At 46.1% G+C, this 15815-nt stretch overlaps 1 protein-coding gene and 1 long non-coding RNA gene across 4 annotated transcripts; both read right to left on the bottom strand.

The window, feature by feature from the left end:
* Positions 1–5426: 5426 nt before the first annotated feature.
* LOC139805606 (uncharacterized) lies at positions 5427–7787 on the bottom strand. The gene is made up of 3 exons (XR_011729903.1): positions 7747–7787; positions 7183–7400; positions 5427–5657 (listed from the first exon to the last, which is right to left on the bottom strand). It is a non-coding gene; the product is annotated as an uncharacterized lncRNA (long non-coding RNA).
* A 28-nt stretch (positions 7788–7815) lies between these two features.
* Positions 7816–14883, bottom strand: LOC139805603 (ankyrin repeat domain-containing protein 26-like). 3 transcript variants are annotated; one of them, XM_071764157.1, is made up of 7 exons: positions 14399–14873; positions 13070–13222; positions 12066–12229; positions 11752–11872; positions 10810–10887; positions 10467–10591; positions 7816–7888 (listed from the first exon to the last, which is right to left on the bottom strand). In XM_071764157.1, the coding sequence occupies exons 1-7, from the start codon at positions 14747–14749 to the stop codon at positions 7882–7884; spliced, it is 999 nt and encodes a 332-aa protein (XP_071620258.1). In that variant the 5' UTR covers positions 14750–14873; the 3' UTR covers positions 7816–7881. The 3 variants fall into 3 exon arrangements, with proteins under 3 accessions (XP_071620258.1, XP_071620256.1, XP_071620257.1); XM_071764155.1 differs by lacking the exon at positions 7816–7888 and adding an exon at positions 8430–8587 and having other exon boundaries at positions 10457–10591; positions 14399–14883; XM_071764156.1 differs by lacking the exon at positions 7816–7888 and adding an exon at positions 8431–8587 and having other exon boundaries at positions 10457–10591; positions 11779–11872; positions 14399–14880.
* Between the last annotated feature and the right edge of the window lie 932 nt (positions 14884–15815).

The raw sequence follows: 15815 nt of genomic DNA, 5'->3' as shown, positions 1-15815 counted from the left end.
GGAAAGGGGGAGGGGGAGGGAAAGGGGGAGGGGGAGGGAAAGGGGGAGGGGGAGGGAAAGGGGGAGGGGGAGGGAAAGGGGGAGGAGTGGAGAGGAGGGAAAGGGGGAGGGGGAGAGGATGGAAAGGGGGAAGGGAAAGGAAAGAGGAGGATGGGGAATGGGGGCCTACGCATCAAAAAAAACACCAGGGAAGGGCAACAGGGCTGTCATCCATCCAACAGACTAGGAACATTTATTCAGACTGACAGAAGCATATTTTCATGTCTTCTGATCCATCACAAGATACGGAATAAGCTCCCAAAGATGTAGTTTAAAGTTCATCAGTTCCTGGGGAGAAAAGAGACAAGATTCCTGGTGTTACTTTTACAGGAGAGAGGGGCAAAGAGGTCACTGTCAGAACATTACGGCTACGAAGCCAGAGCTGAACACTCTCTGTGGTTAAAAGCAGACAGCAACAGAAGGAAATTGGCTCAGGGGCTTCCTGCTTTGAAACAGCACCAGTCACTCCAAAGCTGTGACTCTGGAGTAATCATCACAAAAATAAGTGCAATTCCTCCTGGGACATCAGGCCTCACATCACAGAACATGTTTGATGCCATGGATGACAAACATTCAACTCCCCTGACAGTTGCCTGAACACTACTGAGTGGTCTTTCCCTAAAGAAAGGATAACTTTTGTCACTGATTAGCCTCTTCTTGCCTATTCAAAAAAGACTGCAACAGAGGAGCTACAAACACAAGCAATGAGCAAGGGAAAGCAAAGACCAAGAACTGACAGCAGAGGGTGTGTGTTATTGGTCAGTGCTGGAGGCAATCACTGGACACGGGAGGAGAAGTGATGGCTGAAGTCTGAAACTCTGTGTAGGGCTCCTTTTATGCTTGTGATTGAGGATAAACTCCAGTGAAAGGTGACTTCAGAATAAGCCAAGTGTATCTGTGTGGAGGAAATGGGTAAGATTCCTTTCTGCTTGGTTTGGGGTTTTTTTTCAGGCAGCTGCTTAAAGCTCTACAAAGCATTTTATAATAAGAAAATTTCCGTGTTCAAGTAAGTGTAAAGATAGCGGAAAAAACCCCTGTGCTTAGCACAGGAACTAAACAGCTTTCAAGATGTTGTTTTCAAGAGGTAGGAGCAGTCATCTTTTTACTTACTCTAACATGACACATTACCATGTCCAGCTTCTTCAGAGACAAATTCATCCAGTTCCCGCCTGTACTAGAATTATTCAGAAAACACACCATTAACATTGTGCAATATTAAACTTCTAAAACCTTCTTCCAATCCACACAAAACCAGGCAAAAACTCCAAGGGCCAAAGAAGTGAGGCCATAAACCAGCAGAGTGGAGGGAAGGGCCCTCTCTGCAGGACTAAAGGGAGAGCAGTGACCAAATTCACAGCTCCTCCAGGAGAACTCCATAAAAAACCAAATGCCTCCTACACACAGTGAATCTTCTACACTGAAGTATGAAGTGAGATTTGTGGCAGATTTATTTACTATAGTCATACATCCTAGGTAAGAAAATTTCATTTAAAGCTTAGCTGGGAACATCCTATGGCATCATCTTTGGTTTCTGGGCACTCTTGGAAAACAGCCCTCAAAACCCAAACTTTTCACCCCTAGCACACCTAGACGTTGTGTTGGGATGAGGAGGAGTTACACCATGAGTAATCCCTGCAAATGAGTTGTAAGTTTAGGCTAAAAAGCACAACCTTGCATACAGATGCTCTTCAGCAGTAGCTGAGGATGGGATTTCAAAATGTTTACCTTGGCTGCAGAAGAGGAAATCCTGTTCATCAATGGTTCTGCTCCTCTGGGTGAACTGGGGATGCTTCCTACTGGACTTCTGTTCAGAACCAGACTGGTGCCAGAATCTCCCAGGTGAGTTGAATGGTGAACTGGATTTGCAGCCACTGATGGGAAGTGTGTTCTTCCACCTTCCACGAAGCTTTCTGTAGGCTTTTCCTATTATTTTTTTCCATCAGTTCTGAAACATTCAGACACAAAGAATTATCTCTGGCAGGAACAGATGAGGAATGACCAAACCCATTTGACCTGAGGGGTTTTGGGGAGCCTGTATCATAGCAGCCAAACCTGCAAGAGTTACCAAGACTTGGGATTGTTCAGCACCAAAGCTTCAAAGCAATCTGTGAATGGAGTTTGCTCTGGAATTTTGGGACAACTTCATCTACCTTGGATTTAGCCTCTCCCAATTCCTTTTCCAAGCCAGGTTGGCTTCCTCCAGGTTCCTGCAGCGCCTCATAGCAACTTCCAGTGAAGCTTCTGCCACAGACAGCTTTCTAACGTCACCTCTCTGGCATTAAATGAAACGGTTAGATGAGCATGAAAAAAAAGTTATAAGGACATGAATTCTGTCTTTAACTTATTTGATTATACAGTTACAACTGTCTTGAATTCAAAAAGTAGGAAACTTTGGCCTGCCACCAGCAGTCAGCCCCTCCAAACTCATGGAGCAGCTCATGGAGATTTCTGTTTTCTAATACACAAAAAAATAATATATTACATAATATAGATAATATTATACTTTTTGAACAATACACCAGCATACACGGAATCATGTTATTTTTTTTAACCAAACCCAAAGCAACCTGTTTGATGCAAGAGCCACAGGTTGACTGCAGATACTACTCTGGTGACTAAAGGCGGGACTTTGTATGAGATGGTTCTTGGGTCTCTTTCTGCATTCTACAAAGAACTAAATTAATACATTAAATTAAATTAATAATTAAAATAAATTAAATTAAGACAAGACATTAAATTAATACCAAGTTAATTTTAGAGTAACAACTTTCATAAATCTGGACAGTCCCTCCTTTCCTCCAGCCACCCACCCAACTACCATCTCCCAAAGGAACCTGGTGTTCTGGCACTAGAAATACAACGTTTTTCTCAGGGTAAAAGCATTAACAGCACTCCTGGAGTTCTTCACCCTCTTCCCTCATAAAGAAACTGAAAAATGAAGAATAAGGTGGTTATATCTGACACATGCAGGTATTCACCTCACTCAAACACTCCGGGGTTGAGAGGAAGAAAGAAATGGAATTTTAAAGCACTGTGCACATCACTATTCACAGACAAACAGGGTCTAATTACTCAACAGGACTAGTTCCTGTTTTCCAGAAAATAAAAATTAACAAAATGGGTACAGCAACTTTTAAATCTTTGCTCTGCCTGGGACCGGTGGAATTTGCAGAAAAGAACTTTAACATTCTAGTCAGTCTTCTGACAAGCTAATTAGCCTAACACAGCCACACAGAAGAAATTTAAATATTGCTGCGCATCACAAAATAGAGAAGAGAAAGCCTAGAAAGGCTGAAATTGACTTTTTTGACGAACAGGCAGGTCCCAAAAGACAGAATGCAGAAATGAACAGCAAAACACTGCTCAGAGCCTTCAACACTGCAAAAAGTGTGTCCTTTACCTCCTTTTTTTTACTTTTTCAGCCTCATAGTTTAAGACTTCTTCTCTTAAACCAGCACACTTGGCCTTTAATTCCTTGTTCATCTTTTCCAGCGTGGAAACTTGCTTTTCAGCAGAGTTTGTGGAAAATGTCATTAAAGCATCCCTGTGCAGCAGCTGACGGAATAAATGGCTTTCCCTCTGGAGCTGGGCCAATGCCTCCTGTGTGGACAGAATCACAGAACCACAGAATCATTAAGGCTGGAAAAAGCCTCTAGGATCCTCGAGTCCAGCTGGGAAACCAACACCACTAAACCATGTCCCTTAAGTGGGAATATAATGTGCTCCACTCTCCCCTGAGGTGTTACACAGCACTCCAGACCCCTCTGCCCAGCCCTGCCCCAGATATCCAACAGGATGCCTGCCCTATTCCCCTCAGAAGAAAATCTTTTCAAACACGTCTTAGCATGGCCCAACACACGTTTTGCAGATGCAGGGAAAGCATCAAAGGTCACCAAATTCCAAGGTTTTTTTGCATGAGCTTTCTCTTACAAAGAGGAAGACCAAGTATGTTTAATCACACACATCAGCCTTTTACAGACAAATCTTCTTTACTTCAAGATGTATTTTGTATGGGGGAAAAAAATGCATTTCACTGCATTGTTTGCAGGAACAATACAGTCCAGCTGGAAATAAAGCAGCAGAACAGGAAATACCCAGCATCGTGGAAACGATTTTTCCCCATCCTAAGAAAACGGTACCCAACTTCAGACAGCAACACCACCTTCCTCTGCACGACTCTGCCATCACCAGTAGTCACTTTCTGCTAATTTTCTTTACCTTATTGTATAATTTACTCTATAATGACTCTCTATTTACTCTATAATTTTATTTAGCAGTCCGGACTCTAATTCAAAATATTTGGCTTCACATACCTGCACCCCAGAGAGCTTCCTTTAGGCCTTTTTTCCTTTAGGCCTGGTGATGACACATGGAAAGTTCACCTCCAGGGAAAACCACAGGCTTCTTCCTTCTTCCAAGGATTTTTCCAGCAATGGAGGGCACAGTTACAGCTCAGTAGTGTGAGCAGTTTGACTTTTCTCCTTTCTTCTTCTACAGGGTGATGATGACTGCACCGTGGTGTTTTCATCAAAGCTGTTTCTCACTGGATCTCTTGGAAGACAGTGAAATTTTAGAGGTTCTCTTCTCTTTGTCAACAATCCTTGGATCTCTCAGGTGTCTTCCTCAAAGCAATCTTTGGTTTTCTTTAAGGAGAACTGCAGGATGCTCTTCTTAATGTGCTTCCAGAACACTTCAGGAGAGAGAGCTATGGGATGACCTAAAAGTCTTGAAGGTTTACCTGGAAGCTGTTTCTCACTCTACCTTTTGGAAGACAGGGAAATTTGAGAGCTTCTCTTCTTTGTCAACACTTCTGGGATATTTTGGGTGAGATCCCAATCTTTGGTTTTCTTTGAGGAGAACCCTGGGGATTCTTCAGAGGACTGCAGGATGCTCTTGTTAATGTGCTGCCAAAGCGCTTCGGGAGAGGGATCTATGGGATGACCTAAAAGCCCAGCTTGAAGGTTTACCTGGAAGCTGTTTCTCACTCTACCTTTTGGAGGATGGTTCACTTTGAGCCTCCTCCCTGGGATGCCACCCCTCTTAGGTTTGGGCTTCAAGCAGAGGGTAAGTTTGCATGGCACAAGGCAGTGGTCTGTAGGACATTCTGCACCAGGCATTGCTCGGCTAGGACGGACATCGCCAACATTTCTCGGGCGCACTAAGACACAGTCAGTGAGGTGCCAGTGCTTGGATCCAGGATGCTTCCAGGTTGTCTTCAGGCTGTCTTTCTGCTGGAAGAGAGTGTTGGTGATGGTGAGCTGCTGCTCAGCACAAAACCCCAGCAGGAGACGTCCGTTGTCGTTACAGTTTCCAACACCATGCTTGCCCAGGACTCCTTTCCAGGCTTCATAGTTCTTTCCTACTGCGGTGTTGGAGTCACCAAGGCAGTGCAGGTGGCTGTAGAATTTGATTTTTTCTGCATGGTCAGCTTGGAGGATTGGGGCACACATACTGAGGAGAACAACACGGTGCTTGTTGTGGAGTGGGAGGCGTAAGGAAATGATGAGATCCCAATCACCGGTCGGCAAATTTTCAAGTTTGGAGGCCTGGAATACCCATGAATAAAAGCATAATCCTCAGCTGTCAGCCCAGCAGTGTCTTCATGGGAAACACCAGCACTGTAATGAAGGAGAACTTTGATCAAATGAAGATTCCCACCAGCAGCAAGCAATCATGGGTGGGGTTCTGAAGGATTCAAAACATTCTATGAAATGGATCATTTGACACAGACTCTGTCATGATTTTCATTCCTGCTTGCTCTCAGAAAAAAGGTCCACAGGACCACACCCCATAACTTGTGCAAAGGAATAAAGAGAAAAAAAAGAATCTTGTTTCCCACTAATTCATTCCATTCATAGCTCTGTGCTTCTCATCCATGCCTGAGGAAAGAGAAAAGGGTGGAAATAAAGCCAGCACACTGATTTCTGGAAAAGACAATGAAGGGCCAGGCAAAATACAGACCCTTTGGGGAACAGAACTTGCCTGCACTGTTCTCCTTCCCCCCACCTCCCTGGAAAAGATATCCCAACAAGCTATCCCAAACCTCCCCCCGAGCAGGTACTACTCATCTCACTGCACATCTCTTCATACTGGGCTCCCTGGCAGCACTCACCTTCCCAAGAACTCTTTTGCAGAAAGCAGTGTTGACTGACTGCCTCCCCACCCAGGGTGCTTGAGCACAGAGTGAGCTGCACCCTGGGAGACTCTGGGAGATGATACTCAGAGGCTGGGAGCTCAACTCCACAACAGCACTGGCACTCCTGACGCAGCCACTCTCGCAACCAAGAACTTTCTGAAGTTCACAACTGGCAAGGAGGGGGAAACCAGCCTACTCCTAGAGTTTCAACAAGTTCCACTCTAACAGGTGAAATCCGGGCACTCTCACCCTACAGACCCTTCACTGCCACAGAAGCCACAGCAGGACAAATACATCAGGCCTGAAAGTGCTCTGCAGCAGTCATTCTTTCCATTGGACCAAATAGCAACTGCAACATTCTTGCAGCATTAGGGTTTCCATCACTAAGTTGGAATCAAAACCCAACACCATCAAGAGACAGAACATTGCCAGTATAAAATTCCACCCAACATTAAACAGTACTTGGCTACAAACCTTGTACCTGGCTGCAGGGAAAAGAGACTATTGATTATTAAGGAGATGAATTAGAAAGAAAAATGGCCTTCAGTTCCAAGGTCTTCTTCAGGGAGAAAGAAAAACATGTAAATGAAGCAAGTTAAAACATCAACAGTGCCAAGACTCCTGTGACACAAGAGTGCAGATGGAAAACAAAATCAGAAAAGGAACAGAAACAGACCACATGGTTTGGAACTACAAATGAACTGGAACAGCCCTGCTCATGGATTCTCTTCAGCAGTAGTAGAGAACAGGATTTCAAAATGCTTACCCATGCCTGCCTCATATGCTGCAACCCTGTTTCTTCTTCTTCTAATGCACTTCTCATGGAGTGCAGTATTGGCTTTCTGTAGTTCATTAAGACAGAGGGAGGGTTAAAGGAACCTTCCTCACAAATACGCCACCTTGGGTTTACAGATATAATGCTGACCAGATGTAGAAGAGGAAGTTTTGGAGGAAAACACACAAGAAAAAAGTCATCCCTTAAAACACTCCAAAAAGCATGTACCCACCTTTTCAGTTTGTTTTGTAGGCATCTTCTCTTTTTCACTTCCTCCAGATACAGCTTTTCATATTTTTGATTTAGAGCAATGCTCTCCCTCAGGGTCTCCTTTCACTGTCCAATTCCCTTTCAAGGTCTCCAATGCTGCAGAGCAGCAGCTTTCTCTCTGAATTCATCGTTGTCATGGGCTCTGCTCTGTTCCAGTCTGTCCTGGGAAGCTGCCTGCTCCTGAAGCAGGTAACACACTTTTACCCACCACAAAGAAAAAGGGAACTCTCCCACCCCTCAGCTGAACCTGCCCAGTGGCAAGGGCACAGATTTCCTCCCTGAGGCACCCGAGCCTCCTCACTCCCCTCAGCAACCCAGGCAGAACCCCAGAGCTACCACGGGCAAGAATTCTTCTCCCTCAGAAAGAATCCCCCCCTCTCAGCACTGTTATTCATCAAAGCTGCTAAAGAAGGAACACTGTCTCTGTAGGAGAGGGCAGAGAGAAAAGGGTTCCTCAAGGAAGGAGTCCCCCACCCTGCCACTTTGGTGGCTTCTGTTCTCAGAACTGATGGGTGATGTTTCTCACCTCTGCATGCAGCTGCTGTTTGGGCTTCTCCAGTTGTTCCTCCCCAGGATTCACACCTCTGTTCACTGAGCCTGAGTTTGGTTTTCTCCCTGCACGCCTGCCTCAGGCTCTGCCTCCAGCTTCCAAAAAAGGTCATCAAGCTGTAGACGGAGACACAAAACAAACAAACAAACAGAAAAGAAAAGGAACTCAGCAGGATGTAAGAGAAGTCAATCTGTGAAAAATTGGTAAAGGGCACCAGGACTGTATTTGTCATCTGCTGACTCAGTACCAAAATCAGAGTGAAACCAAGGGCTTCCTTTTAAAAAGGAACAGCTGTCACATCATTTCTGATAGGATTCCTCAGGTTCCCAGCCCTTCTCAGTTCTCCTGCAGCAGGTCAGACACCAAGAGGCACCAAACTGGCAGCATTTCACCCACAGGCCTACCTGGAAAAGCACTGGGACTATTCTGCTGGGAGATGCTCGTGTGCCCATGGGAAGTCAAACACACCCATACCTGCCCACCCACCTTCTGGTTTCAGCACAAACACCACGTCCCATGCTTTAGAGGAATTTTTGCACACTGTCAGCACAGTCAAGCTTCATTATGGAACTGACAAACACACCATCTATTTTTTCTCTACACTGAGAAATTTTTAAATAGTGCTTCAGAACATGGCTTTTACTGAAGGAGGAAGATGTATTCTCCACCGCAGGTGAAAGCTGCAGTTTATTTTAAAAATGTGCAGGAAATATCAGCCTTTCCTTAGGCCCCCATGGTCAACTACAACTCTGTCCTTCTCTTCCCCCCCTCCAGAAGCAGACCTTTTCTGTATCCATTGAACATCAAACCTGATATCCTGTCAGTCATTAAAAGGAGAGGAAACTGGCATGGTGGAAACTTGAAAGAGGCTCTAACAGAAGGAAGAAACTTGACAGGAGACAATGGATATATGCTTCAGCATAGGAGGTTCCATATAAATAAGAGGAGAATTTTTTTCCCTGTGAGGGTGACAGAGCACTGGCACAGGCTGCCCAGGGAGCCTGTGGAGTCTCCTTCTCTGGAGACATTCAAACCCCACCTGGATCTGTTCCCACGTGACCTCCTGCTGGTGACCCTGCTCTCGCAGGGGGTTGGACTCTATCATCTTTTGAGGTCCCTTCCAACCCTAAACTTTCTCTGATTCTATTTAAATCTGCCTCAATGTAATGACCTTCCCTGTCATTCAAAATAACTCTTCCAAGAGAAACACAAAAACTTGACAAACTTTTGCACTAACCATGAGCCCCAGCAAAGGCAGGTGACTTTTCTTTCATGCTACTCAGCAGCAATAACCACCTCAAAAGCACTTTTGGGAACTCTGCTTCTGGGTCCCCAGGACACGGGAAAGGTGGGCTGAGACAGCCACTAGTGAGCAACAAGTTCAACAACATTTTCTGCATCACCTCACTGCACCGTGCCCAGGGAAGCAATGACACCATTTACAAAAGCAAAACCTGAACTTTCTCCAGCTCAAGTCATGCCTAAGATGGGGACTGAGGGTGACCTTGGGCAAAGCCAGCTTCATACAGTTCTTCTGAGTGATGGTGGCGTTCCATATGGTGGCCTGGGCTGGGTCTCACTGCTCTCAGCCCTGACCCTCACCCATGGACACCATGTCCTGGCAGGAATGCAGATCTGCCTGTCCCCAGGGGCTGCCCTGGGGATCTGCACCCTTGGCTCATCCCCATGGCTCTCTGCTACTCTTCTTGGGGAGGGGGCGTGGGACTGCTCCTGCCCCTGGAGCTCATGGACCCTGACAGCCTTGTGGGGACTCTTCCCATCTCCCTGCCTCTACACAACAGCAGCCCTTGAGGTGCCCTTCCAGAGACTGCTTTGCACATCACCTTTTCATCTTTACCCATCAGGAGAACTGCTTTGCTATTGGGCACACAACAGGATCTACAGGCAGGACCTGCACCTCACCACCTTCTCCCCACAGCAGCTGCACTACACCTCCATCTGTCAGCCAACTTCCACAGAAAGCCAAGGGACACAATTCCTGAGAATATCTCATCAGATTTCCCACCCAGCAGGCCAGTATCTAACAATGGAAACAGATGCCCCCACTGAACCAAAGGCAAAGAGGTGATTTTGATTCCCATCTTGTTTTCCCTCTTGCTGTTCTCTCAGCCAAACCAGCCAAGAGCTGGCAGCTGCTCTGAATTTCTACTTATATTTTTTTCCTCTGCAGAAAAGGAGAAAAAGGAAAGACTGCTCTTTGGAATCTGGCAGCTGTTTCTTGTTTCCCAGGCACTAGTTCATTTGCCCCCTGTTCCTTCAGTATGTTTTTCTGCAAGGTTTTTAAGCTCCCACTACCCTCAAAACATGCAGCAGCTCCTCCAGACACTGAACTGGAAGCATGAAACATTCTACCCTGCCCAGAAACGCAGGGGTCAGAAGATGACCAGAAGAAATCCAGGAAAAAATGGGCAACTGCATCCTTACTCAATGTGGTAAGCTGATAGCAAACCACACCAGCAACTCTGCCTGATACAACCACTCCAAAATTTTGACACAGGGACCCAGCTAGCTTTTATCTGCCTCCTGGAGGATCCCTAAATCACAAGAGAGTCTGAGCCTGAAGAGCAGGAATAAGAGAAACACCTGAATAGAGAAGTACTCAACAAAATGTGAACGAGGTGGTGCTGGGTATTGGCTGGTCCTCTGGAGGGTTTCCTGGGCTCACCTGTTTCAAGAATTCATTCTTTCTCCTTCCAAGTGGAGAACCATGGTCTCCAGGGCGCAATCTTGGCTTCAGCCTCTTTTTCCTCACGCTGTGTAAGTCCTTTGATGGCAGAGATGGCACAATCTGCTTTTGCAGCTGTGAAAGCAACAGTGACAAAAGGAAAAACTTTTCAGATCAGCAGTGCTATTTATGCTGCTACCCAAAGGGACCAAGATTTGCCTAGCAGATCCAGCACCAAAGTGGAACAGAACCTGCTGATTCAGCTCAACTATCTAGAAATCCAGTTTACTGGATGCTTTAGCAGCATTCTGTGAGAAAAAGCTAAGCAGAAAACACACAAGCCTCTCACGTACCTGCTGCTGGTGCTGCTCCTCTGCAGCTGCCCGTGATGCTCCTAAGCTGGTCATCAAGTCTTCCAGGTGGTCATGAATCTACAAAAGCAGGAAAAGAAGCAAGAAGACACACTGACTTTCCAGCCTGAAAGCTGTAGGCTCCTCCTTACCAAAAATGAATACTACATCCACCTCTTTATTCCTATTATACCCAACACCAACTATCAAAATGGCCATAGTGTGCGGGCACTGTAAAACTGGTTGCAGTCATCTCCTCTGCTCTTTTCTTCAAGGAGAGGGAGAACACCATGCAGGACACAAAAGAAACTTCAGTGAAAACCATCAGGAGGAGCTTTTCCCACCCACAGGACATCTGAAAACCATGCCCTGTGAACCAAAGGGGAAGGACCAGCACTCTGACTGCCATCCCTCTCCTTTCCTCTCCTCTTTCCTCCCCTCAGCAGCAGTACAGCAAAGTCACACTTGCACAAGCAGTCTTCACAAGAGCCCTCATGCACCAGTTCAATACAAAAATGAACAAAGGCACACCGAGTGGCCAAAGGAAAAGCAATTCTGCACAACAAAAGCTCTGGGGAGTCTGTTTTTGTTCCAGCCTGGGGATGCCAGTCAGGCCTCTGGCACAAGCTGCTTGCCATCAATATCCCCTGAGGAATTCCCAGGACAGCAAGTGTCTGAAGCGGCATCTGAGGCCAGGGGGGGGCTAAGCCAGACAACAGTCACACCACTGGATTTGGGACAAATCCTGCACTTTTAAAGCATTAAAGGAGCATTTCCTGAATTACCATGGAAAACTCTCAAAACCAGAAAGCTGGGGACGGGCCAGGATGCTGTCCCAGCACCCTGTATGCAGGAGAAAGCAGGAACTGAGCTCCCCTCAGCTCTCCAGGAAAACCTCATCTTAGCATTTCCCCACAGCAACCGGTAAGAAGCTCAGGAGCTCACAACAAGGCAAGTTGAGGACCAGCTTACTGAGGCAGAGGCTTGCAGGGTTCCCTCAAGGGCTTCAATCATATGTTTTTGCTGCTGGACTGTGCCTTCCAGTCTGGCATTTTCCACGGAAAGGCTTAAAAAGAAATACAGGCCTTATTAGAGAAATCCACCAGAGCAGCAATTCTTAAAGAGCAGCAGGGGAAAAACAAACAAAAGCATCTTCAAAACCACCTGTTAACTTGCTGTGATGCAACAAGGCTGTGCTGTGGTTTTCACACAACCCCAGACAGTGACAGACACCTTGGTTCTCTGTGTCAGTCTCTTACCACTGCACACGCTCTTCCAGCTCTTTTACTCTAGCCCTGGTCTCAGAAGATGAGGACAGGAGGTCATTAAGTTTTTGGGACTTCTCTCTTAGTTTTCTTTTCCTATCCTTGTAGTGATGAATCTGATTCTCATATTGAAGCTGCTGCTCTTCCAGTTCCCGACACTGTCAAAACACAGCAAGAATCCATATCAGCTGGGAGAACTTTTCTAGAGAAAAACACTGCTGCTGAAGAACTCAAGCATGACTGACCATGTCTGCACACACCTGCTACCCAAAGAACTGTCATCAGTTGAAATACATTTAAACTTTCACTCCTACTAGCAAATGAACACAAAGCCTTTTACTTTGCCATCCTCTAGACTGCTCTCTCCCATCCCTCTCCTGATCCCCTAAAGCATGGTTCCAAGCACCAACACTCACCCTCCAACTCTTTAAGGGACTCATGGCACCCACTGCTTTCCTCCTCCATTGAAAACTGAAATAAAACTTGATCCCTCCCCTCTCATAAGGAGATAAAGATGATTTCTGTTTCAGAATATATATATATATATATATATATATATATATATGGAGAACAAGGTACAAAACCCTTCTGAACATGATTTTATGGTGGTCTTGGCAGTGCTGGGTTAACACCTGGACTTGATGCCTAAAGGTCTTTTCCAACCAAAAAGATTCTGTCATCCTCTGTTACCAGAGGGAGGGGGGGGTGAGGGGAAGCACCGTGAGCATAAAGAAGCCCAAGTACAGCAGTCCAGAATTTCTACTGCCCTTCAGAAATCAGACAAACTGCTGGGCCAAACCACATGCAATGAGCAACAGACACGTCAGTCTCTTTTGCAGAGCACCTTGCCACATACAAACCTCAGACCAAGTAAGGACACCGTGTCCTCATGCCACGGACATGGACATCAAGCTTATTAGTGTGATTCCTCCACACATCATCCCATCTCTGGGGGGGTGCTGGAGTTGGTTCTGGACTTCTGGGACAAATTCACCTACCTTGGATTTAGCCTCTCCCAGTTCCTTTTCCAAGCCCAGGTTGGCTTCCTCCAGGTTCCTGCAGCGCTTCGTAGCAACTTCCAGCGAAGCTTCTGCCACAGACAGCTTTTTAAGAGCTTCACCAAGCTCCTGCTGCAGCTCTCTGACATTGCCCTGATGAAATGGTTAGATGAGCACAAAAAAGGTTATAAGAACATGAACTATGCCTTTACTTTAACTTATATGATTATACACTTAGACCTGTCTCGGGACTCAATCCCAAAGGGAGGAAAATTTTGCCTGCCACCAGCAGTCAAAAGCTGAGCACCTCTAAATTATCACCAGCTGCTTGTGAGGATTTCTGTTTTCTAATACCCAAGAAAGGCTCAAGTATTAGTCATCTCGCACACTACACCGGCATACCTGAATCAGGTTATTTTTTTAACAAAACTCAAAGCAATCTCTTGTGATGCAAGAGCCACAGTTTGACTGCAGATATTACTCTGGTGACTAAAGGCAGGACTTTGTATTAGATGGTTCTTGGGTCTGTTTCTCCATTCTACAGACAGAATTAAATGAATACTTGTATCTGAAAGCTCTTCTGACAAACACCTGAAGCTTATACTGAAACACATCTCTGTCTGTTTCCTTACCAAGTTCATTTCAGAGTAACAACTGCCTCCCTGCTGACACATTTGCCTTCACAAATCTGGACAGGCCCTCCATTCATCCAGCCACCCACCCAACTACCATCTCCCAAAGGAACCTGGTGTTTTGGCACTAGGAATACAAAGTGATTCACAGGGGAAAACCATTGACAGCACTGCTGGAGTTCTTCTCCTTCTTCCCTCATAAAGAACCCCAAAAATGAAGAATAAGGTGGTTATCTGACACATGCAGGTATTCACCTAACTCAAACGCTCCGGGGTTGGGAGGAAGAAAGAAAGGGAATTTTAAAGCACTGTTCACATCACTAAGGCACGCAAACAGCACACCAGTGTCTAATTACTCAACAGGACTAGCACCTGTTTTCCAGAAAGTAAAGATTAACAAAATGGGTATGGCAACTTTCAAACCTTTACTCTGCCTGGGACTGCTAGAATTTGCAGAACAACAGTTTAAATGACATCCTAGCAAGTCTTCTGACCAGTTAATTAGCCTTAACACAGACACAAAGAACAAATTTAAATATTGCTACGCGTCACAAAATACACAATAGAAAGCTTAGGTCAGTGGCTGAAATTGACCTTTTGAGCAACAGCAGGGCCGCTCAGAATGGGGCTCAAAACACAAAACAGAAATTAACACCAAAAAAGCTGCCTTCAACACTGCAAACAGTGTATACTTTACCTCTCTTTTTACTTTGTCAGCCTCATATTTATAGATTTGTTCTCTTAAATCAGTGCAATCGGCCTTTAATTCCTTGTTCATCTTTTCCAGCATGTATACTTGTTTCTCAGCAGCAGCACTGACTTGTTGGAAAACTTCATTAAACCATTCCTGTGCAACAGTCACTGCCCTCCCTTGGATGAGCTGCTGCTCCTGCATGTCTTCCAGCAGCTGATGGAATAAATGCCTTTCACTCTGGAACTCGGCCAACGCCTCCTGCATGGACAGAGTCATAGCATAGAACCACAGAAGCATTAAGGCTGGAAAAGACCTCTGGATCCTCCAGTCCAACTGGGAAACCAACACCACCATGCCCACTAAACCATGTCCCAAAAGTGGAAATAATGTGCTCCACTCTCCCCTGAGGTGTTACACAGCACTCCAGACCCCTCTGCCCAGCCCTGCCCCAGCTGCCCAACACCAACAGGATGCCTGCCCTATTCCCCTCATGAATGCCCTCAGAAAAAATCCTTTTCAAACACTTCCTTGTAGTGAAATGAGGCAACCAGGTGCCACTAATTGCCAGGTAGTGGATCTTCTTACCCAACTCCTTGGGTTTTCTGCTAATGCTAGTTTGCGCCGGACTAGCTCCCTTTCTTCTGATTCGTCTGAGCATGGGCTAGATCGAGGTCTCTGCCCGCATTCTCCACCAGATGTAGCAAGATGAGCCTCTTTTAGGGCACGGCGCTCCAAGGTCCAGCCAGGTGTTCCAGCAGAAACTCACCAATAGTGCTCTGAGCCTATTGCCCTCAGGGCTGACTAGCCTGGATCAGTGCTATTGCTCCAAAAGGGGCTAGCCACCGCCACCACCGCCACCGCCGCCGCCGCCGCCGCCGCCGCCGCCGCCACTTCCCTGGCTTCCTCAGGAGTGAGCTTTATTGGCCCCCTAATCCTGCTCATGCGCAGTAGGGGCCCACCCTAATCAGGCACAGGTGGGCTTAACACAAGATCATGCCCACTACCTGGCAATTAGTGCCACCTGGTTGCCTCATTTCACTACACTTCCTGACATGGCCAAACACACACGTTTTGCAGAGGCAGGGAAAGCTTCAAAGGTCACCAAATTTCAAGGTTTCTTGCATGAGCTTTCTCTTACAAAGAGGAAGACCAGACACGTTTAATCACACAGATCAGCCTGTTACTGAAAAATCTCCCTCTTCCCTTCAATATGCATTTTGCATTGGGAAAAAAAAAAAAAAAAGCATTTGACTGCATTGTTTGTCTGCACGGCACAGCAGGAACAACACTGGGCAAAACTGAAGGAAACCAGCTGGAAACAAAGCAGCACTACAGCAAATATCCTGCATCTGGCAAGGATTTTTCCTCATCCTAAGAGGACTGTACCAACTTCAGACAGTAACACAACCTTCCTCTGCAG

The sequence above is a fragment of the Heliangelus exortis genome, chromosome 20 (genome assembly GCF_036169615.1).
Source record: "Heliangelus exortis chromosome 20, bHelExo1.hap1, whole genome shotgun sequence".
Lineage (NCBI taxonomy): Eukaryota > Metazoa > Chordata > Aves > Apodiformes > Trochilidae > Heliangelus > Heliangelus exortis.
Note: the sequence above shows the minus strand (reverse complement) of the source record. Positions and strands in the feature narration are given on the sequence as shown.

Excerpts from the sequence above, each read along its gene's own strand:
- LOC139805603 (XM_071764155.1), bottom strand. The coding sequence starts at position 14,749 with ATGGTGGTGTTGGTTTCCCAGTTGGACTGGAGGATCCAGAGGTCTTTT. Across the intron at positions 10,888-11,751 it reads GGTCCTCAACTTGCCTTGTT|ATTCATGACCACCTGGAAGA; the intron begins GTGAGCTCCTGA and ends CTGCTTTTGTAG. Across the intron at positions 8,588-10,456 it reads AGAATGAATTCTTGAAACAG|GATATCAGGTTTGATGTTCA; the intron begins GTGAGCCCAGGA and ends AATGACTGACAG.